The sequence below is a fragment of the Anomaloglossus baeobatrachus genome, chromosome 5, assembly GCF_048569485.1.
Source record: "Anomaloglossus baeobatrachus isolate aAnoBae1 chromosome 5, aAnoBae1.hap1, whole genome shotgun sequence".
NCBI classification, from domain to species: domain Eukaryota; kingdom Metazoa; phylum Chordata; class Amphibia; order Anura; family Aromobatidae; genus Anomaloglossus; species Anomaloglossus baeobatrachus.
The window spans coordinates 551938282-551962953 of record NC_134357.1 but is presented as its reverse complement, the minus strand read 5'-3'; the positions used below and the strand labels follow the sequence as shown (position 1 = coordinate 551962953).

The window sequence follows — 24672 nt, the reverse complement described above, 5'->3', positions numbered from 1 at the left end:
TCCACCATCCGCACAATCTTGCATTGAAATCTGTCGTCAATTTTTCTATATATATAGTGTGTATAATACAAGTAGTATTCAACCCCCTGCTGATTTAGCAGGTTTACACATTCGGAATTAACTTGGCATTGTGACATTTGGACTGTAGATCAGCCTGGAAGTGTGAAATGCACTGCAGCAAAAAAGAATGTTATTTCTTTCTTTTTTTTTTTAAATTGTGAAAAGTTTATTCAGAGGGTCATTTATTATTCAACCCCTCAAACCACCAGAATTCTGTTTGGTTCCCCTAAAGTATTAAGAAGTATTTCAGGCACAAAGAACAATGAGCTTCACATGTTTGGATTAATTATCTCTTTTTCCAGCCTTTTCTGACTAAGACCCTCCCCAAACTTGTGAACAGCACTCATACTTGGTCAACATGGGAAAGACAAAGGAGCATTCCAAGGCCATCAGAGACAAGATCGTGGAGGGTCACAAGGCTGGCAAGGGGTACAAAACCCTTTCCAAGGAGTTGGGCCTACCTGTCTCCACTGTTGGGAGCATCATCCGGAAGTGGAAGGCTTATGGAACTACTGTTAGCCTTCCACGGCCTGGACAGCCTTTGAAAGTTTCCACCCGTGCCAAGGCCAGGCTTGTCCGAAGAGTCAAGGCTAACCCAAGGACAACAAGGAAGGAGCTCCGGGAAGATCTCATGGCAGTGGGGACATTGGTTTCAGTCAATACCATAAGTAATGTACTCCACCGCAATGGTCTCCGTTCCAGACGAGCCCCTAAGGTACCTTTACTTTCAAAGTGTCATGTCAAGGCTCGTCTACAGTTTGCTCATGATCACTTGGAGGACTCTGAGACAGACTGGTTCAAGGTTCTCTAGTCTGATGAGACCAAGATCGAGATCTTTGGTGCCACCCGCACACGTGACGTTTGGAGACTGGATGGCACTGCATACGACCCCAAGAATACCATCCCTACAGTCAAGCATGGGGGTGGCAGCATCATGCTGTGGGGCTGTTTCTCAGCCAAGGGGCCTGGCCATCTGGTCCGCATCCATGGGAAGATGGATAGCACGGCCTACCTGGAGATTTTGGCCAAGAACCTCCGCTCCTCCATCAAGGATCTTAAGATGGGTCGTCATTTCATCTTCCAACAAGACAACGACCCAAACCACATAGCCAAGAAAACCAAGGCCTGGTTCAAGAGGGAAAAAATCAAGGTGTTGCAGTGGCCTAGTCAGTCTCCTGACCTTAACCCAATTGAAAACTTGTGGAAGGAGCTCAAGATTAAAGTCCACATGAGACACCCAAAGAACCTAGATAACTTGGAGAAGATCTGCATGGAGGAGTGGGCCAAGATAACTCCAGAGACCTGTGCCGGCCTGATCAGGTCTTATAAAAGACGATTATTAGCTGTAATTGCAAACAAGGTTTATTCCACAAAATATTAAACCTAGGGGTTGAATAATAATTGACCCACACTTTTATGTTGAAAATTTATTAAAATTTAACTGAGCAACATAACTTGTTGGTTTGTAAGATTTATGCATCTGTTAATAAATCCTGCTCTTGTTTGAAGTTTGCAGGCTCTAACTTATTTGCATCTTATCTAACCTGCTAAATCTGCAGGGGGTTGAATACTACTTGTAGGCACTGTGTATATATATAGTATGGGTCAATTATTATTCAACCCCTAGGTTTAATATTTTGTGGAATAACCCTTGTTTGCAATTACAGCTCATAATCGTCTTTTATAAGACCTAATCAGGCCGGCACAGGTCTCTGGAGTTATCTTGGCCCACTCCTCCATGCAGATCTTCTCCAAGTTATCTAGGTTCTTTGGGTGTCTCATGTGGACTTTAATCTTGAGCTCCTTCCACAAGTTTTCAATTGGGTTAAGGTCAGGAGACTGACTAGGCCACTGCAACACCTTGATTTTTTTCCCTCTTGAACTAGGCCTTGGTTTTCTTGGCTATGTGCTTTGGGTCGTTGTCTTGTTGGAAGATGAAATGACGACCCATCTTAAGATCCTTGATGGAGGAGCAGAGGTTCTTGGCCAAAATCTCCAGGTAGGCCGTGCTATCCATCTTCCCATGGATGCGGACCAGATGGCCAGGCCCCTTGGCTGAGAAACAGCCCCACAGCATGATGCTGCCACCACCATGCTTGACTGTAGGGATGGTATTCTTGGGGTCGTATGCAGTGCCATCCAGTCTCCAAACGTCACGTGTGCGGTTGGCACCAAAGATCTCGATCTTGGTCTCATCAGACCAGAGAACCTTGAACCAGTCTGTCTCAGAGTCCTCCAAGTGATCATGAGCAAACTGTAGACGAGCCTTGACATGACGCTTTGAAAGTAAAGGTACCTTACGGGCTCGTCTGGAACGGAGACCATTGCGGTTGAGTACGTTACTTATGGTATCGACTGAAACCAATGTCCCCACTGCCATGAGATCTTCCCGGAGCTCCTTCCTTGTTGTCCTTGGGTTAGCCTTGACTCTTCGGACAAGCCTTGTCACGGGTGGAAACTTTCAAAGGCTGTCCAGGCCGTGGAAGGCTAATAGTAGTTCCATAAGCCTTCCACTTCCGGATGATGCTCCCAACAGTGGAGACAGGTAGGCCCAACTCCTTGGAAAGGGTTTTGTACCCTTGCCAGCCTTGTGACCCTCCACGATCTTGTCTCTGATGGCCTTGGAATGCTCCTTTTGTCTTTCCCATGTTGACCAAGTGTGAGTGCTGTTCACAAGTTTGGGGAGGGTCTTAATTAGTCAGAAAAGGCTGGAAAAAGAGATAAGTAATCCAAACATGTGAAGCTCATTGTTCTTTGTGCCTGAAATATTTCTTAATACTTTAGGGGAACCAAACAGAATTCTGGTGGTTTGAGGGGTTGAATAATAAATGACCCTCTGAATAAACTTCTCCCAATTTAAAAAAAAAAAAAGAAAGAAATAACATTCTTTTTTTGCTGCAGTGCATTTCACACTTTCAGGCTGATCTACAGTCCAAATGTCACAATGCTAAGTTAATTCCGAATGTGTAAACCTGCTAAATCTGCAGGGGGTTGAATACTACTTGTAGGCACTGTATATATAAATATATAGTGTGTGTAATATATATATATATATATATATATATATATATATATATATATATATATATATATATATATATATATATATATATATATATATTATAGTGTGTGTGTGTGTGTGTGTGTGTGTAATATATATATAGAGTGTGTGTAATATATATAGAGTGTGTGTGATATATATATATATATGTGTGTGTGTATATATATATATGAGTGTGCGTATGTATGAGTGTATATGCATGTGTGTGTATATATGTGTGAGTGTGTGTATTTGTCTGTGTTTGACTTTTTTTGTATGAATGAGTATGTATCTGTGTACATGTGTGTATGTATATGCCTGTGTGTCTATGTATTTGTGCTTGTCTGTGCATGTGCCTGTCTGTATTCTGTGTGCATGTATATGCCTACGTTTGTGTGTCAACGTACATATACACCGCGTACACTCCACATACACACATCACATACAGTGTGTGCAGGCTTGTGCCTGTGTCTACATATGTGTGGGTGTCTTTGCATGTGTTTGCCCTTCTGCATATCTACATATGTTTGTGTGTATCTGTTTTTTGTGTATGTCCCTGGCTGCATTATTGTGCATGTCTTCATATGTGTGCGTGTGTCTGTGTGCGTGCACGTGACTGGCTGCGTTCTTGTGTGCGTGTGTCTGTTTGCATGATTATGTATGTGTGTATGTCTGCGTTCATGTGTGTTTAAGTGAATATGTGCATGTGTGTCTACGTGCACCTGTCTGCATGTATGTACATTTTTCTGCATGTGTGCCTGCCTATGTGTACATGTGCCTCTTTGTGTGTGTGTGTCTATGTATATAAGCGTATATGTGTGTGTTATGATCCGATGTTCAATTACTACCATGAACACAATTCACCAGAGTCGTAGGTAATAAAGTACCGACCGCAAGCCCTGAACTTAACACCACACTAGAAGTAGCTGGGCAGCATGCCTAACAACCTAGATGCCTCAAACCCAGCCGGAGGACTAGTACATAACCTACAAGACAGAAAGTGAAAAGAAACTATCTTGCCTCAGAGCAGATTTTCCCAAGGAAAAATAGGCAGCCTCCCACATGTACTGACTGTGAGCAAAGATGAAAAAATACATACACAGTAAGAGCAAGATGGAGCAAAGAGAGGCCACACTATAGGGAACTCTTGCGATCGGCATGAAAAATCCTATGAAACTTCCTACGCAGAATGTGCAAAAAGGAAGAGTAATCTAATACTCGCATGTTCACAATCCGTACAACACTCTGGTGAAACTGTAGGAAAAAACTAGCAATTACCCTGCTGACTAACCCTTGCTAAGATAAACAGCATAGACTGACTAGGAAGATAAATCTTCCTTATCTGAAGGCACAAACAAAACAGGATACAATACAAGAAAACCTTCAGAGATAATTCACAGAAATAAGCAAATAACACACAAAAGTATGAAGCAAAACCAAGAACTTGGCTTAGCTTGATAGCGGAAAGCCAGGAGGACAAGAGACAGATTCCTATTCTCTCAGGAATTACAGACAACTGGCAAAGACAAACAGCCTGCACACGCCTATATCCAAAATCAAGGTTTGAGCTGCCAACCAGGTGTGTAGAACTGAGGAACAGAATCCAACCCACTAACATCAACGACCACAAGAGGGAGTTCAAGAGCGTAGCTCCACCAGACAACATTCACAACATGTGTTTATATGCGCATTTCTGTGTCTGCATACGCATGTCTGAGTGCATGTATTTGTGTGTTCATGCCTGTGTGTTTACGTATGTATGAGTGTGTGTGCTTGTCTGCATGAGTGTTCATGTCTGTGTGCATTTGTATGCATGTCTGTGTGCCTGTCTGCATGCATTTGTCTGTCTTTGTATATCTGTTTATCTAAGTATGTAAGCGTGTGTGCATGTATGTGTGTCTGCATACGTTTGCATGTCAGTGCATCTTCGTATGTGTGCGTGTGTGCATGTCTGCATGCATGTGTCAGTCTGTGCCTGTCTGCATGTGTATGCATGCACTGTATGTGCGTCTACATTACATCTTTAAACATTGCTGCTATGAGCCGCACTCTGATGTTACTGATGTTATCGCGTGGCCTCGGATGGGTGGGGTGGCCATTTGACCACACAGGATATGAAGCCGCAGGGTGGAGGGGGGGAGCGCAGGGAGGTGAGAAGAATATTGTTGTTCCTCCCTCTGTGAATGGGCAGAGTAGTGGATATAGGAGCCCAGGATGGGGTAGTTTAGGGGCCTGGGATAGAGGAACATAGGGTCCCAGGATGGGGCAGATTAGGGGCCTGTGATGGAGGAACATAGGGGCCCAGGATGGGACAGTTTAGGGGCCTGGGATGGAGCAACATAGGAGGCCAGGATGGGAGACATTAGTAAATATAGGGGGCCAGGAAGGTAGACATTATTAAATAAAGGAGGCTAGGATTGGAGACATTATTAACCCCTTCAGCCCCGGGGCACTTTCCGTTTTTGTTTTTTGCTCCCCTTCTTCCGAGAGCCGTAACTTTTTTATTTTTCCGTCAATCTTGCCATATGAGGGCTTGTTTTTTGCGGGACAAGTTGTACTTTTAAATGAAACCATAAGTTTTACCATATGGTGTACTGGAAAACAGCAAAAAAATTCCAAGTGTGGAAAAACTGCAAAAAAAGTGTGATGGCACAATAGTTTTTGGGATGTTTTATTCACGGTGTTCACTATATGGTAAAACTGATGTGTGGGTATGATGCCTGAGGTCGGTGCGAGTTTGTAGACACCAAACATGTATAGGTTTACTTGTATCTAAGGGGTTAAAAAAATTCACAAGTTTGTCCAATAAAAGTGGCGCACGTTTTGCGCCATTTTCCGAAACACGTAGCGTTCTCATTTTTTGGGATCTATGGCTCAGTGATGGCTTATTTTTTGCGTCTCGAGCTGTCGTTTCTAATTGTACTATTTTTGCGCAGATGCTACGTTTTGATCGCCTGTTATTGCATTTTGCGTAAAACTTGCGGCGACCAAAAACTTAATTTTGGCGTTTGGAATTTTTTTGCCACTACGCCGTTTACCAATCAGATTAATTGATTTTATATTTTGATAGATCGGGCATTTCTGAACGCGGCGATACCAAATATGTGTATATTTATTTATTTTTTAACCCTTTAATTTTCAATGGGGGGAAAGGGGGGGTGATTTGAACTTTTTTTTTTTTTTTTATTTATTTTTTAAAACTTTTTTTTTACTTTTTTTTATTTTACTAGTCCCCCTAGGGGGCTATAGCGATCAGCAATCCGATCGCTCTTATCTATCTGCTGATCACAGCTATACAGCTGTAAACAGCAGATTCAGTCACTTTCTGTTTCTCTGCTCGCGGCCGAGGGAAAACGAAAGTGAAACTTCATAGCTGCAGGCGTCATCACATGACCCTGTGCTATGATGGCAACCACCGAAAGTCACGTGATCACGCACGTGACTTCCGGTGGGGGCGGCGGTAAGTAAAAAACATGGTCGTGCGCATTTAGATCTTGCTGCCAGACTTTGGCAGCGAGATTTAAAGGGTTAATGGCCGTGGGTGGAAGCGATTCCACCCGCGGCTAGCAGGCACACATGTCAGCTGTTGAAAACAGCTGATATGTGTGCCGACCGCCGCCGCCTGCCCGCGGCAGGGGGCTGGGCTTAACGGGACACGCTCCATGACGGATATACCCGTCCATGGTCGTGAAGGGATTAATTACCGGGGGCCAGAATGGGGGACATAATTACTATATGGGGCCAGAGTGAGGAGCATACATTATTGGTTTATGCTGGCAAATAGAGGAGATAATTACTGTAGGGGTAAATTAGGGGACATTATTACTGATGAAATATAGTTTATTTTTTAGGATACTATCTTCCATGGTGGGAACAAAAGTCTGATGTAGTGTAGAAATTGCGGAAACAGTGTGGAATGTGCCCTAGGAGTGATCAGCTATAGGTGACTGTGTGTTATTTTCTACAGAGGCATTTTCTGGCTGGAAGAAATGATGGTGGTCAGTGCCAGATGGAGAGGAAAAGCGAAGGTGAATAACGTCAACTAGAGACGTCACTGGTAAGTTAGTTAGTGTATTACATGTACACACACACTATACACTATATACGGAACTCCTGTGTATGTCACTGGTGATCACTGTATTACCTATATACAGATCTCCTGTCTATAAACTCACCAGTGATCACTGTTTTAGCTGTACCCTGTATACAGAATTACTGAGTATGTCAATGGTGATCACTGTATTACCTGTACACTATACAAATACACTATATACAGAGCTGCTGTGTATCATGGAAGTGATGGTAATATTAGTTTTATTAGTATTGTGGTTTTTATTCATGATCATTATTGTAGTATTATTCAGTCAGTATGTGGTCTGGTCATGGCATGTTGGTATTTGACCCTTGTATGTGGTAATATTCGGTCACTATGTCGTGTTAATATGTGGTCTGGTCACGATATGGTTGTATTTCTCTTTTGTATGTGGTATTATTTGGTCACCATGTGGTTTAGTCACAGTGTGGTGGTATTTCTCCCTTGCATGTGGTATTATTCGGTCATTATGTGGTCTGGCCATAGTGTTGCAGTATTTCTTCCTTTGTATGTGGTTGTATTCGGTCACTGTGTGGGGGTAATATGTTGTCTGGTCACGGTGTGACAGTATTTCTCCCTTGTATGTGGTATTATTGGTCTTGGTATAGTGGATTGTGTTGTGTATGGAGGACACATTTTCTCTCTGATATCAATATGGGAAAGATTCTTCATTTCCAATAGAGATTAAATACTTGATTGTTTAACCCCTCCCTGTCCTGTGATTATTGCACTAGCAAATATGCACTTACAGAGGTTGTCTGGTGAAAACAAGTAATCACCTCTTCATTTTACTATATGGAGGACTATCTGACGCCCATTATACTCTTCTAAAGCCCCGTGCACATGTTGAGTATTTGGTCAGTATTTTACCTCAGTATTTGTAGCCAAAACCAGGAGTGGAACAATCACAGGAAAAGTAGATAGAAACACAGGCACCACTGCTGTATTTATCACCCACTCCTTGATTTGGATACAAATACTGATGCAAGATACTGACCGTGTTTGGGGGGCACTTTTGTTGCAATCATAGTTTATGGCTGCAGTGAAAGGGGAATCTAGGGGCTTCAATAGGAGGAAAATTACTTGGTAAGGGCTGTAAAGTAGTGAAATATGCTCTTCTGTGTCCCAGCTGAATATTTTTATTTATTTATTTTTTTTGGAGGGGGTGGGCCCAATTAGAAATTCTGCTATGGGGCCCCATGATTTTTTTTTTTTTTAAATCAGATCTTTTTTTTAAACAACTAGGAATCAATACAGAGAAAATATATTGCATCTTATATAACTAGTAAAAGCGTACATTGAAAAAACATATGTTGTCTATAAATCAGGTTATTTCTCTGTATGTGTATATATATATATATATATATATATATATATATATATATATATAAAAAAGAAAGTATTCTTAGATCAGTTATATAAATTGAGCCTACAAACAACATGACTTCACAGATAAACAAAAGTTAAATATGCAATAATACCTCAGTCTAATAGAAAAGTCTCCTCCATCAGCCGTGTCGCTCCACATCATATTTCCATACCCGCTTGCCTCTCTCTCCCCGTTTAGTCATCAATCACACCCTTTCGGCCCCTCCCACAGTGCCACACAAAGTCCACTTCGCCATGTAAAACACTAGTTTTAACTTTTACTCCCCAAACGATCCATTCACTGCAAGCACAACAATAACTGGTCTAACATTGCATGCTGCACTAGTGCCCCAGAGGGGAGACCTGGCGACTCCATCCATGGCTGCCAGATTTTGTAAAACTTTCTCAGTGTTTTTTCTTTTTAAATAAATTCCCCTTTCCAATCTAATGACATTATTTAATTTATTTTTAAGCTCTGGTAATGTTGGTGGTAGAGGATCTAACCAATGGTATGCCAGTATCTTCCTTGCTTGATACAGGATACATGCTACTCCCAGGGCTGTTGGAGAGTCCGGGTCTACTCCTCCCTCCCACAGACTCAAGGAACATAGACAAAGCGACGGTTGTATTGTGATATGATATATTTGGTCTATGAGTTCCAGGGTTTGTTTCCAGAAATTACCAATGTGTCCACACTCCCACATAACATGCATCAAATGGGCATCATCCTGTCCACACCTAACACATTGTGTATTTGATCTAAGTCCCATCCTGAATAATAGGCTGGGAGTTTTATATACCCTGTGGATGAGATATATTTGAGAAAGTCTTTTGCACTCAGAGACCGCCAGTTTAAGGACCTGTTCCAGAATGTCGGACCACTGGTCTTCCGTCAGGGGACCAACGTCCCGTTCCCATTTACTTTTAACAGTCAGTGGGTATGTCTCCAGATGGGCAGGTAATAATCTTTTGTATAGTTCAGAGATAAGACCTTTAGAGGACTCAGATGTAAGTAGCATATGTAATGTTTGATTATGTGTCACTGTCACAGAGTTTGTCCTCCTCTGTCTTTCCAGTGCGTGCCTCAGCTGTAAGTACTGATAAAAGAACACATGCGGAAGGTGAAACTCCATTCTCAATTGCTCAAAACTCTTAAGAATATTATTTTGTAGTACTTGTGACACTAAATGGATCCCTTAGATGAGATGACTCGGGACATCCTATTGGCGAGCACCTTGGCCAGTAATTTAACATCTGTTGGTAGTAGAGAGATTGGGCGGTACGAGTCTGGGATCTCTGGATCTTTTCCGGGTTTTAATATTAAGACTATTAAAGCTTCCCTCATAGAAGGCGGGAGGACCCTCTGCCTTTCAGCCTCTTCAAATACTTTAAGTAGTTTAGGTAGCAGTAAGGGTGCATAAGTTTTATAAAACTCGCCAGGCAGGCCATCCGTTCCCGGAGCTTTTTCATTTTGCGTCTGGCCAAGCGCTTCCTCTAATTCTTCGTCTCGATCCAACAAATAACTTTCTTTGTCGGCTAGTGTAGGTTGGGAGAGAGCATCCAAATATTGCTCTCAGTCTCCGTAAGGTCACATATAACTGAATAGGATAACTGAAGTGAGCACTAATATATATATTATGAGTGCAAGCCAAAAAATACATACTATAGAAGGATAAGGCTGCACATCAAACTTAGATAATCGTATAATGCCTCAAGCATATGGAAAAATATTGGAAAATACAATGAAAAATGCTACTTGCTAATTTGAACATGTGAATAATGAATTGCATACCTGCCATGAATATTAGGAAAAAGGAGATATTTAGCAATCGCATTGATCAATGTAACTGAGCCCCAAAACCTCATCAAGCTATATCTCTATATTGGGGTCCCTAGCTCTGTGACCCTAACTGTGTGTCATCTCATTGCAATTAAAAACTGCTGTGGGTGGAGAGGGGTAACTAAGGACTTTCTTATATAGGAGATGGAAAAAACATGGCCGAAAGGGGCGGAGCTGTGTTCACATTCAGAAAAAAGCTACATATAACTGAATAGGATAACTGAAGTGAGCACTAATATATATATTATGAGTGCAAGCCAAATATTCATGGCAGGTATGCAATTCATTATTCACATGTTCAAATTAGCAAGTAGCATTTTTCATTGTATTTTCCAATATTTTTCCATATGCTTGAGGCATTATACTATTATCTAAGTTTGATGTGCAGCCTTATCCTTCTATAGTATGTATTTTTTGGCTTGCACTCATAATATATATATTAGTGCTTACTTCAGTTATCCTATTCAGTTATATGTAGTTTTTTTCTGAATGTGAACACAGCTCCGCCCCTTTCGGCCATGTTTTTTCCATCTCCTATATAAGAAAGTCCTTAGTTACCCCTCTCCACCCACAGCAGTTTTTAATTGCAATGAGATGACACACAGTTAGGGTCACAGAGCTAGGGACCCCAATATAGAGATATACCTTGACGAGGTTTTGGGGCTCAGTTACGGTACATTGATCAATGCGATTGCTAAATATCTCCTTTTTCCTAATATTCATGGCAGGTATGCAATTCATTATTCACATGTTCAAATTAGCAAGTAGCATTTTTCATTGTATTTTCCAATATTTTTCCATATGCTTGAGGCATTATACTATTATCTAAGTTTGATGTGCAGCCTTATCCTTCCGTAAGGTCACAGTCTGATGTGTATAGTCGCATATAATATCTCTTTATCTCCCTCACTATATCCTCACTTTCCGTTACAAGGTCACCCGACTCAGTCTTCAGCCTATTTATATATGAAGATCCTTCCTGCGCCCTAATGACCGTGGCTAGTAGGTGCCCTACTCCCTCACCCTTTATGAAATATTTCTGTTTGAGGAAGTAACGTTTATTTGCTGCCGCCGACATGAAAATTTCTTTGAGTGACGTTTCTGCCTTCTCTAGAGTGTTTTTAGTTTCGTTTCTTCTGTCGGTTGAGCAGCCGCAGCCGCAGCCTCCGCAACAGATACTTCCTGAATCAGACTTTGGGTGTAGCGTCTGTTGTCTGTTTTGGTTTTTACGTATACATATTTCTCTGATATAGATGCCCCTCACCACGGCTTTCATAGAGTCCCAGACTATATGTGATGGTGCGGAGCACTCATTAAGTTGGAAATATTCTAAAATAGTATCATGCAAAGAACCCCCTATAAGCTGGATCCAGAAGGGATTAAGTTTCCAGATAGGCCTAGACAGGGTGAGGGGGTTTCCCCATGAGAGTGTAACATGGAGTGGTGAGTGATCAGATACGCTTCTAGGTAGATAGGCCACCGTTTGTACATATGAGGTCATAAGTGTGTTCCCAATAGCCAGGTCAATCCGTGACATAGTGTGGTGGGAGCTAGAGTAGCAGGAAAACTGTTTGGATGTGGGGTTTTGGACGCAAAAAAGGTCTACCAAACCCATCTCTGTCAGCATTCTAGCAAATGAAGTTGAGGCTGCGTCCTCTGATATGTTCCCCGAATGTAGCTTATCTAGATAAGGATGTAAATATGTTTTAAAATCTCCTATCAAAAGAGTCGGCGCAGGGGAGAGGAGTCTAAAACAGACAAGATTCTTTTTACTGACTCAACTGAGTATGGTGGAGGGATGTATACCGCAACCAGAATAAATTGTATACCATACGGCGTGCAAAGTAAACAAACAAATCTGCCCCCAGGGTCAACCACTGATTTTATACATGAGAACGGGATGGATTTGTGCACCAACACACTGACACCCCGTGCATGGGTCGAGTATGTGGAATGATATTCATGTGTGATCCATCCCTTCCTCAGCCAATGAACATTATCTCTTAACATGTGGCTCTCAGATAAACATAGAATAGCTGGGAGAAACTTTTGCAAATGAGTAAATATAGAACACCTCTTATTCGCATCCCTGAGCCCCCTAACATTCCACGCTACAATATTAAGTGATCTCGCCATAAGAGCAGGTTAAAAAATAATAAACCGGAGCATACTCCATTCCTGGGGGAGAGAGGCAATCTCCACCAATTCCTGTTAGCATTAGCTTGAGCGACACGACTGAGGTACACCACACCCCACATATTAATTGCAAAATACAACAATAAAACGAAAAAAAAAACAAGGAGGGAAATAGAGCCCTGCACACTAGTATACAGCGCACCCGCCCTCAGAAACAAGTGTGACTTGCACATTTCTCTCAGATAGAGAGAATCAGGGCTAGAAAACTCGCACAGAGTCCATGCAGGGAGAAGGGTCCACAGCTTGTTCCCGTAACGAGTGTCCACAATGAACCGGTCATCTCCCGCCCTGGATCCAAAATCAAATGATCAGTAGTAATTATACCAGCATAGCGTCTCAGACAATAAGAAACAGTAGCACCTGGCGGTAGAAAGGGTGATCTTCAAGTATTCTTCCTCTTTATGGACCTCTCATTAATATCCAGGCAAGACAGCGCCGCCCCTGCTGTATCAAAAAAGTGAGTTTTTCCATTCACCGCAATTCGCAGTCTAGCAGGATACATCATGGAGTATGGCACTTGTAATCCGCGCAGGCGTTGTTTAATCTCCATAAATTGCGCCCTTTTACGTTGTACCTCCATGGAAAAATCAGGGAAAATAGAGATCTTCCTCCCATTAATAGCAAGTTCCTTAATATCTCTGGATCTGCACAGAACGGCATCCCTGTCTTTAAAATGCAGGAGTTTAAGCAAGATAGGATGTGGGGGTGCTCCTGGCGGGGGGGGGGCACATGTAGGGACACCCTGTGCGCTCTCTCAATAGTAAAGAATGGAGATAAAACATCTTTGCCAAAGGTGTCCATTAGCCATTTTACAAAAAAGCCCAGGGAGTCATTCCCTTCTGCCCTCTCCGGGACCCCCACCAGGTGCAGATTACTTCTACGGGAGCGGTTCTCCAAATCGTCCACCTTGTTCAGCAGTGTTGTGATATTTTGCGTGGCTTTTCCCAGCTCCGGTGTCATTGGTGGCAATTTATCCTCTGCTGCACTCACACGTTCTTCTAGCTCCCCCACTCTGGTAGTCACCCCCCTGCAGCTCATTTTTGATACAGGCTATATCCAGAGTGACAGTTCCCATTTGGTTACTTAAAGTGGCCAGTGTGGTATTGCAAGTGTTAACTGCTGCCAGGATTTCTCCCAGTGTGGGTTCAGCTTCAGTGGGGACAAAGCTAGGCTGCTCCATATCTCCCCCTCCCCCACCCCCACCTTCAATCACAGGCCCCTGTGTCTGTATATGCTGAGCTGCTGAACAAACAGGGCTCAGATTACTCACTGGATCCTCCACATTATGTTCAGTGTCTCTCACAGACTTCTCACTGAAAGACAGATCAGGAACAGGAGCCGGCCCCATGATTTCTATGAACGCCCCTAGTATCAGGTTTGCTTGTTGGAGTTTCCAGTGCCTATTTGTTTGTCAAAATAGAATTGATCAATCTAATACTGAATACATTTTTGGTTGTAGGTAATAATTATTTAAATGTAATATGACTTTTGCCTATTTCTACTGATTGATGTTATTTTTGGCGGTTACCTTCATGTGGGTGTTGTTGTACCATTCAAATTATACTTACCTTATGTACATTTATTTATTTTTTTTCATTTCTTAAGCAGTACATTTTGTGTGTATTCATTTATTTGCCATAACCCTCTAGGGCTTTGTTCTGTACACTAGTAGTAATATATAGAAGGAAAAACAGGGCACTGCTTCATTGGAAACATCCAGTTAAAACACTGACCACTGAACACAGAGAGCACTCAATGTGCTGAGAAGCTCTGTGTATTAGTGCAGGACTTCCAGGGAGGACTGTGTAGAGTTACAGCTACGGGGTGCTTATTCAAAAGGGATCAGGAGACGACACTTCAATATAAAAAGAGAAAAAGAACCAGCACTCACCGATAATTGCTGTGTAACACTCTGGTTTATTTCAAATCTGGAGGGCACATGCTGCGGCGTTACAGGGAGGGAAAAGCGATGGTCGGCACACAAAGACGACGGCCGTTTCGCCCCTCTTTGTTCTGTACACGTCTTCTCTTTTGCATTTTTTGTTTTTACTATTGTCCATGAAATAAAGAAAGTGATTTTCGCTATGTAATTGTGATGGAGTTCTTCTGTAGGTTTTATGCTCTTGTGTCACACTATGATATTGTGTTTAAACTATGGACTCACCTGACCCCTCGGACTTTACTGCCCCTCACAAGCTGTGACCCTCGCTTACTGTGGCCGGGGTAAGTAGTTCTGGTCTTACACACACACACACACACACACACACACACACACACACGACTCCGCTCCGTACACACTCCACACATAACCTTCCCCTCATCCAGCACCATGACACCCAGCACAGCAGAGTCCTGCATACACTGAGGAGCTGATCATGTGACCCCTGACTCCTCCCCTCCATGTGACATCATCACAGGTCCTGGAAGCACAGAGCAGCCATATATCTAGTGTGCGGCTCTGCAGGAGGAGGTATGTGGAGATTCCCCATTACTGGGGCAGGGGGCATTAACCCCTTCTGCTCTGAGACTTTCTTGGGGTTTTTATCTCACTGATTTCTATGAATCGTGAGGTTTTTGTTCCTTTTCCTCTGATAGATACAAACGCCCCAACTATGAGAGGCCGGAAGTGAGGAAACCCGTCTGCCCTCAGTCTTCTGCCCCTTTCTGCCCTCTGCCCTCGGCCCTTTTCTGCCCTCAGTCCCCAGCCCCTTTCTGCCCCTACAATATAATGTTCCCCAGAATGTTCTCATTATATGTTTCCCCTTATTCTCTCCAGTAATTGTATTATTACAGCGGATTCTCTATGATGTTACATCGTCATCTTCTCCCCATTCAGGTCCCTACAATATCGGATCCTCTCAGTGGAGATCTTCTATAGAAGAGAATTCTCCTGATTGCCCCGTGAAGGATGGATATGGACAGGGACAAGATGGCGGAGAGGATATTACACCTCACCCTAGAGATCCTCTTCCGGCTTACTGGAGAGGTGAGAGATTCTGATGACGTCACATTACACCATTCTTATCTATGGGAATAACAGATGGACAGAACTGGAGAGGTGAGGACTCTGGAAATGTCTGGAGTGAGATTTCTTACTGTGTCTCTCCATAACCAGGATTACACAGTAGTGAAGAAGACCTCTAGTGAGCGCTGTCAGGCCCCTGTGTCTGAGGGATGGGGAAGACCCCTGAGCCCAATCACGGGGCCTCCACCTCACCCCCCGATACATGAGGACATCAATGACCAGAAGATCCTAGAACTCACCTACAAGATGATTGAGCTGCTGACTGGAGAGGTGACACTGCTGGGAATGCTGGGACATTATACAGTAACGCTATGAAGGGATCGGGGGTGACGGTATCATTGTATGTGTCAGGTTCCTATAAGGTGTCAGGACGTCACCGTCTATTTCTCCATGGAGGAGTGGGAGTATTTAGAAGGACACAAAGATCTGTACAAGGACGTCATGATGAAGGTTCCCCAGCCCCTCACATCACCAGGTAATAGACAGGACTAAATACACACGGCCTATAATTATCTGTATGTAAGGAATGAATTCAGTCCCTGTATGTGTCTCCTCCAGGTCTATCCAGTAAGAGGACAACACCAGAGAGATGTCCCCGTCCTCTTCTCCCACAGGACTGTAAACAAGAAGATCCCGATGTTCCTCAGGATCATCAGGTAGATGGAGAGAAGGTGCCATGAAATCTCCCTATGATGTGTAGACGGCTGTGAAGGTCTTGTGCTCAGTCTTGTTTTATCCACCAGTATTATATGTGTTATACTTGTGTAATGAGAGCGGTGGAGATGGCAGGATTAGAGCTGATCATAGATGTGACTTCTCCATCTGTCTGTGACTTTTACAATATTTGTTTCAGGGGGAAGATCTGACCCATATTAATACTACAGAGACATATGTGAGGGGTGATGAGCGGAGTAAAGAGGAGAGTCATACGTATGACTACCCAGGTGAGTAGTGACCACTAAATGCACAGACGTCACAGATTCTTCTCAGTCACCGGCTGTGGCTGCTTTATCAGGGTTGTAGTCTGGCCATATCAAATGGTCACCATTCTGCTGCTAGACTACCACATGCTCCTCCACCCAAAACTGTCCCCATTATTCTGAGCATTTCTGAGCCTTCTTTTGGAGTAAGATCTGTATCAGCCAGATCTTACAGGTAGGATCCATCCTATCCCCTGAAGTTAGAAAATCATGATAAGGAAAAATCTAATCTGTATGGTGGACCCCTAAGAGAAAGCGGAGGGTAATGATGCTGGTGACCTCCTAGATTCTTATGGGTACTTTGCACGTTGGGTCAAATCAAAAGTGACACACATCCGGTGCCAGTAACGACGTCGCAACGTGTAAAGCCTAGATGCACCGATAAATGATCGCAAAAGCGTTGAAAATCTGTGATCTGTGTAGTGTCGGTCATTTCCAAAATTTCGGATCGACCGCAGGTACGATGTTGTTCCTCGTTCCTGCGGCACCACACATCGCTGTGTGTGAAGCCGCAGGAGTGAGGAACATCTGTTTACCTGCGTCCCGCCTGCAATGAGGAAGGAAGGAGTTGGGCGGGATGTTTATGTCCCGCTCATCTCCGCCCCTCCGCTTCTATTGGACGCCTGCCGTGTGATGTCGCGCGACCCGCCCCCTTAGGAAGGAGGCTGGTTGCCGGTCACAGCGACGTCGCAGGGCAGGTAAGTGCGTGTGAAGCTGCCATAGTGATAATGTTCGCTACGGCAGCTATCACAAGATATCGCATCTGCGACGGGGGCGGGTACTATCGCGCTCGGCATCGCTATCATCGGCTAACGATGTCGCAGCGTGCAAAGTACCCCTTAGTTTGGTGCTGTGTTCACCACGTGAATAACAATTGATCACTCCCAGTGGGAGAAACAAAATAATAATCTTGTAGTTGATGAAGAGACCTCAGTAGTCTGGAAAGCTTGCTTTGTAACATAATTTATTTTAGTTTTGTTCGCCATTAATAAGTATCATATCTACAAGATTCTTATTGCTTCTCCCACTGAGAGCAATGAATCCATCTTCCTAGAATCTCGGCATCTTATTGATGGATCTTCCTTCTCTCCCTTCTGCTGAAAGTGCTGATAGGGGCGTTTTATCCAAAATTCGTCACAGGGTAACTGTAACATTTGAAGGAGGTTAGAATTATCCCACAGTGGGTACATGGAGGCCGGGCAGCCCACCCATATGATTTCCAAAATCTAACACCTTCACCCCGGGCGATTTTTCATTTTTCCTCCTTTTCTTCCAAGGAGCATAATTTTTTTTATTTTTCAGTCAACATAGACATATCACAGATATTTATTTTTTTTTTGCTGGATGAGTTGTACTTTTAAATAACACTATTCATTTTATCATATAATGTACTGAAAAATGGGAAAGAAAATTCCAAGTGCAGTGAAATTGCAAAAAAAAGTGCAATTACACGATTGTTTTTTATTTACCATGTTCACTATAAGTTCACATGTTCAGCCTCTGATGGCGAGAATAGGTTTGTGCTGGAAGGTAGCCACCAGATGCTACACCAGAGATTCCTTGTACTGTAATGGTTGACCGCAAGGGTCAGCAATTGGATGCTGACAGTTACTGATGTGCTCTTGTGCAGACGGGACAACTGGTGTAAGCAGGTACAGAGGATATGGCAGCTACAGCTGGTATAGATAGATGCAGCATCTACAGTGGATATTAGGAAACAGACACATGTTAACACACATAGTATAAGACTCAGCAAACGGCACAGTGACAACTAGCAATGAATCTCTAAGGATAGACCACGTTGCCCAGGCACCTCCCATAGGGGAGGATGCCTTAAATACCTATTGCCTCTCAGCCATAGGTTGTGAGGAACATTCGGATTAGGTGCACACTGGCCCTTTAAGGCTATGTGCCCACGGGAGCTTGCTTCTGTGGATTTTGCCGCGGAAAACCTGCGGATTTATCTGGATTTTCCAGATAAATCTGCAGGTTTCAGCAAGTACAGACACTCCCCATGTTATCCTATGGGACATGGGGAGTGTCTGTGTCCACGCTGCGGAATGTGTGGCTGCGGAATATGCTGCGGATGTCCCGCAGCCGCACATAACTGCATGTCAATTATTCCTGCGGAATTACCTGCGGAAATCCCGGCCCTCCACTATGGATATAAGGCCGGGACGTCCGCAAGTAAATCGCATGAAAGTCCGCAGATTTACCCAGCTATTCCGCTGTACTACCGCAGCTAAAAATAGCTGCGGATGCCGGCGGGCAGCTCCCGTGGGCACTTAGCCTTAGAATATATGAGCGTGAGCTACGCACACTCCCAGGAGACGTGAAGCAGGGAAAGGGTGCAGGACAGTGCTGGGACGCCGGTAACAGCTTACAAGCTGTTTTATAAATTATATCTTTAAATTTGTATATATTATTGAGAAAAATTTTTATTCTTGGCAGATAACTGTACCAGGAGATTAGAGGCACAACTGACATCTTCAATTTTTAAATCAGATGACCTTGATATTACACAAGATATAACTGAAGTGAATGCCACTATTCCAGATATACCATCATCCCTTTACAGCAAAGATTTATCATCTGATTTTATAAAACAAGTCCTACCTTCTGATTCATCACAGACTGTGAAGAAAAATACATGTCACAAAAGCAACATTAAAAATAAAAGTTGTCTTACAGGAAAGAAGCCATTTTCAACTTCAGAATATCAAAAAATTAACAAAAAAAATCACACAGGGAAGAAAAGATTTTCTTCAGAATCTGTTAGTTACCAGAGAACTCACACAAGGCAGAAGCCATTTTCATGTTCAGAATGTGGGAAATGTTTTAACAAAAAATACCATCTTATTAGACATCAGAAAACTCACACAGGGGAGAAGGTATATTCATGTTCAGAATGTGGGAAATGTTTTGCAGATAAATTATGTTTTGTTACTCATCAGAGAACTCACACGAGTGAGAAGATATATTCATGTTCAGAATGTTGGAAATGCTTTAACCAAAAATCACATTTTGTTACACATCAGAGAACTCACACAGGGGAGAGGCCTTTTTCATGTTCAGAATGTGGGAAATGTTTTAACCAAAAATCATATCTTGTTATACATCAGATAACTCACACAGGGGAGAAGCCATATTTATGTTCAGAATGTGGGAGATGTTTTAAACGAAAATCACATCTTGTTACCCATCAGAGAACTCACACAGGGGAGAAGCCTTTTTTATGTTCAGACTGTGGGAGATGTTTTAACCGAAAATCAAATCTTCTTACACACCAGACAACTCACACAGGGGAGAAGCCTTTTTCATGTTCAGAATGTGGGAAATGTTTTGCAGATCAATCATGTCTTGTTAGACATCAGAAAATTCACAGGAGTGAGAAGCCATTTTCATGTTCAGAATGTGGGAAATGTTTTACAGAGCAATCCTGTCTTGTTCGACATCAGAGAATTCACACGAGTGAGAAGCCTTTTTCATGTTCAGAATGTGGGAAATGTTTTAACCAAAAATCTTATCTTGTTACACATCAGAGAACTCACACAGGGGAGAAACCATATTCATGTTCGGAATGTGGGAGATGTTTTAAACGAAAATCACATCTTGTTAGACACCAGACAACTCACACAGGGGAGAAGCCTTTTTCATGTTCAGAATGTGGGAAATGTTATGCAGATCAATCATGTCTTGTTAAACATAAGAGAACTCACACAGGGGAGAGACCTTTTTCATGTTCAGAATGTGGGAGATGTTTTACACAAACATCAAGTCTTGCAAAACACCAAAGAATTCACACAGGGGAGAAACCCTTGACATGTTTAGAATGAGGGAAATATTTTGCACACAAATGGACTATTTTTAAACATCACAAATCTTAAAAGTGTAGAAACCATTATCCTACCTAGAAGGTCAGAAATGTTTTCATTGAAAATTATAATTTGTTAACCACTAAGAAAATAATCACGTGGGCCACTCGAAGCCTTTTGTAAGTAGAGTTAATTAAACTATCTAATGCAATTTTTGAGCTCCCTACTATGTCCTCTCCTTTGTATTGGTGGAGGAGGTGGGGTGAAGGGAATCTCTCTTTTCTTTTATTGGATATTTCTATTAGATCCTTAGAAACACATATTCCTTATTTAAGCCTTGCTAATTGGAAAAAAAGAGGCAGTTCTAAATTTGCAGCTATTTATAGAGATTCTCAGTTAACATCCTTTTTGGAGATGGTTGATAACTTTTGATTACATCAAAACTGTCTTTATCAATACCTCCAAGTGAGACATCTCCTTAGTACAGGATCTGACATTGGGTACAATTCACCTCCTCTTTCTCTACATAGACTTTTTTAAAAGGGGAATGTAATATTAAAGCGGTATCAATTTTATATAGTTTTCTAAACTCCCCTTTGGAAGATCTGAAGTTGTCATACATGATAAAATGGGAGCAAGAGCTATCTTTTACATTCTTCCCTCAACAATGGTGGGCCACCTCTAAATAGACTTATAGGACCTCAGCTTGTATAAATCACCTAGAAGAAATTATATAAATTCATACAGGGTGGTATCTGTCTCCAGGAAAATTGGCTAATATGATCCCTGATTATTCCCCTTGCTGTTGGAAAGGCTGTCTTCAGAAAGGTACGCTGGGGCATGTATGGTGGTCCTGTCCTAAAGTTATGGTATTTTGGGAGCAGGTGTTTCATCTAATTTCATCTGTAATTGGTCTTCATTTAAAAATGGAAGCTCCACTGGTAATCCTGAATATAGGACTTGATAGCTTCCTTGAACATGTGAAAACTGTTATTGCTGATATACTTACCTCGGCCAGATGATGTCAGGCTATAAAGATGAAACTCCCTTCAGTTCCCTTGGTTGAGGAGAACTTTGTTAATCACGTTTTGACGGTCGTCTGAATCCATCTAAATGTTATCAATTTTTCTGTAAGAAACAATAAACGTCCTACTAGTGTTTTCCCTAATGTGTCCAGAGTCAGTTCTTATATGTTCCCTTATATAAATCCTTGGTGTCTCCGAGCAAACCTGCTGAATATGATTTTACAATAATAACTTTACTCCAAAAAAGTATTTATAATCCTCAGCATTTGTATAATATCAGGGTTTTATTTTAGATCAGAATTAAACACAATTTCTTTCACACAGTGATTTTTTTCTTTAAAGTTTTGTAACAATCGTTGCAGATTCAAGTCCTCCAAAGGAATAGGAGGCAGAAGAAATATCTCAGAAGGTATAAATACCGTGTTTCCCCGAAAGTAGGACCCCCCCGAAAGTAAGACAGGGTGGGGGTTACGGGGGGGTCCTTCAATGTAAGGCCTCCCCCGAATGTAAGGCAGGGTTGGGGGGCTGCTGTGAAATGTAAGGCCCTTACCTTTGGGCCGCCGCTGTCCCCCATTGGGTCCCCAGGCTCCAGAGGTGTCCTCAGGTGCAGCTGGGCGGGTCCAGCGCTCATGGGGTTAACTCGCCGTGTTAACCCCGCAATCCGCCCAGCTCAACAGCTCATTGGCCGCTTCTGCTCCCCACGTCACCGCCGGCCCCCGGCTCGAGCGCTGATTGGCCCAGCAGCTCGGGCTGTAATTGGCCGCCCCTGCTCCCCACGTCACCGCCGGCCCCCGGCTCGAGCGCTGATTGGCCCAGCAGCTCGGGCTGTAATTGGCCGCCCCAGCCCCACGTCACCGCTGTTTCCCTGCTGATTGGCACAGCGTTCCCTGCAGCACAGGCCTTCCGCACCCACAGCCGCACCACAGAGGAAAACGTCCAGCATTTAAAAACCAAGTAGGGAAACATGTACTGTATAGGGTATGGGGCTGTGTGCAGTGGGATACGGCACTGTTATGGGGTGTGGGGCTGTGTGCAGTGGGATGCGGCACTGTTATGGGGTGTGGGGCTGTGTGCAGTGGGATATGGCACTGTTATGGGGTATGGGGCTGTGTGCAGTGGGATACGGCACTGTTATGGGGTATGGGGCTGTGTGCAGTGGGATACGGCACTGTTATGGTATGCAGGCAGAGGGTATACTGGTTGTGATGGAATAAATCTTGTTTTATCTTCCAGTATAACTCATTCAGACTGTTTGTTGTTGTTAGTTCGTTGTTTTACAAGTTATACATGGAAATACCGTCATACGGTAATACGGCACTAACAAGATATTCTTGATACGCTACATTTGTTTTATTCTACTGTTTGGTGATGACCGACTCTTCAGCATGTTAATAAATGTTAATTTATTGGTTAAAAAGAAATTGTCATTTTTTTTCGGCTAATGTAAGACCTCCCCTGAAAGTAAGACAGGGTGGGACTTTTTGGGGTAAAATTAATGTAAGACAGGGTCTTACTTTCGGGGAAACACGGTATATGTAATACAAATATAACATACAAGGTTTATATGAAAAAGAGATGGGGACAGGCAGACATAAGAGTAAATATGTCTACCATGGGACAAAACTATATAGACTCATTATAATATGTATATATATACGCCAACAATAACTGAAGTAAAGGTAAAATGACATAATAGAAGCAGAGTAGAATATATGCAGCAGTAATAGAACTTGCAAACATATGTGTATAAGCTAGGGCGACCGGGATCGTCATAAATGATCCCCAAAGCACAGAAAAACTCATCTGTCCGGAGTGACTGAGAATCGGGTGGGAGAGAGAAAGCCCAGGCTTGGGGATCCCCTGGGCGAGAGAGATAACTATCCCCACCCGCTGCTCCATGGTATCTAAGGAGTGTGGTCTAAACCTAAAGTAAAGTTTGCAGGCCTCCCTAAAAACCACAAACTTCTCTGGTCCTCCAGTGAACCTATTTGGCAATGCCAACTTAGGCTCAGGCGGGAATGGCCTGAGAGCAATCCCCGCTAAACCCCGGTTCTGAGAGGTGGCATGTAACATAACCGAACGCAGATCTGCCACCTCCACTGACAGACTCTGCAGGTGCTCAGCTAAAGCAGCAATGGGATCCACAGTTGATCCCCAAAAAATGGTAGAGCTGGTGATAATGTCATGCAGTGACTACTAGGGTTCTACCAGGTACATGGGACCCACATTGCTGGAACACACAGGGTAAACGTTACAATGGTGAGCCCTTGTGCTAGGGAAAGGGGGACAGTCACCTCCTAAACCCACCTGAGACTGATCCCTGCACTCCCTAATGTCCCTATATGGGTTCTTTCACCCCATCACCGATCATGTGCCTATCCCTGTCTTTCCCTGGACTCAGCCCTGTATAGTGCGTAGGGTTGCGGAAACGCTAGTCTAGGTTAAAGACATAGAGAGGATTAGACAGGCAGGGGTAAAATAAACAGCAATCATAGAAAGCACTCCAAACAACAAGAGAATAATGAGGAACAGTCCGGAGGGGAAAAACCAAAGAGGACTAGGAAGGGAAACAACACAGCTTTCACAAAGCAAACATTCTCTGAATTGTTTCCTGGTGTTTAGCTCACAGGTTCGCCCTAGAGGCAAGAATAGCATAAACTATCACCAGCAGTTTACCTGGACTAGGAGGGAAGTTTTTATAGCAGAGCTGATTAACAATAGAGAACAGCTGACTATTGCTTAAACTCAGAGTTTCAGGAGACCAGAGGATCTACTTAACCTTAGCAGCGCTGGATAAAGAAGTATCTGCACAGCCAGCAGTATTAACCTGAGCAACTGTGTATGAAGCCCTGTGCTGTGATCTCCTGACACCAAAAATAGGAGGGACCACTCTCTGTTGTGGTACCCTTGTGACAGAGTTTCACCCTTTCTTTGTTAGGGGGATCATGTAAAAAAAAAGGGTTTGGTGTATATAGAACTGCCAGTGGTCGGCAGCCTATTATTAGTGGAAGCGTCATAATGGTAAGTCACATGACCAGTCACAAGGCCATCAGCCTATTAATAATGGAAGTGTCATAGGTGTCAAATTTTGAAATAAATGGGAAAAGGAAACAGGTTCCATAAAAACACAAAAAATTTGAAAGGGATCTCAATGACTATGAAACTCATAAGGTTTTCAAAACATTACTAAAGTGTATATCAGGATCACAATGCAACAGTAAATCCAAAAG

The 24672-nt window shown here is 43.0% G+C and overlaps 1 protein-coding gene and 1 pseudogene across 1 annotated transcript; one reads left to right on the top strand and one right to left on the bottom strand.

Annotated features, from left to right (window-relative positions):
- The window catches only part of LOC142312970 (uncharacterized), a 187202-nt pseudogene that overhangs the window by 54540 nt on the left and 107990 nt on the right, over positions 1-24672 (bottom strand).
- LOC142312250 (uncharacterized) lies at positions 7087-21566 on the top strand. The gene is made up of 5 exons (XM_075351179.1): positions 7087-7157; positions 15434-16097; positions 16181-16278; positions 16476-16566; positions 19054-21566. The coding sequence occupies exons 2-5, from the start codon at positions 15965-15967 to the stop codon at positions 20436-20438; spliced, it is 1707 nt and encodes a 568-aa protein (XP_075207294.1). The 5' UTR covers positions 7087-7157; positions 15434-15964; the 3' UTR covers positions 20439-21566.

Coding starts and splice junctions, on each gene's coding strand:
- LOC142312250 (XM_075351179.1), top strand. CDS start 15,965: ATGTGTCAGGTTCCTATAAGGTGTCAGGACGTCACCGTCTATTTCTCC. Junction 16,098..16,180: donor CCAGCCCCTCACATCACCAG/GTAATAGACAGG, acceptor TGTCTCCTCCAG/GTCTATCCAGTAAGAGGACA. Junction 16,567..19,053: donor TCATACGTATGACTACCCAG/GTGAGTAGTGAC, acceptor TATTCTTGGCAG/ATAACTGTACCAGGAGATTA.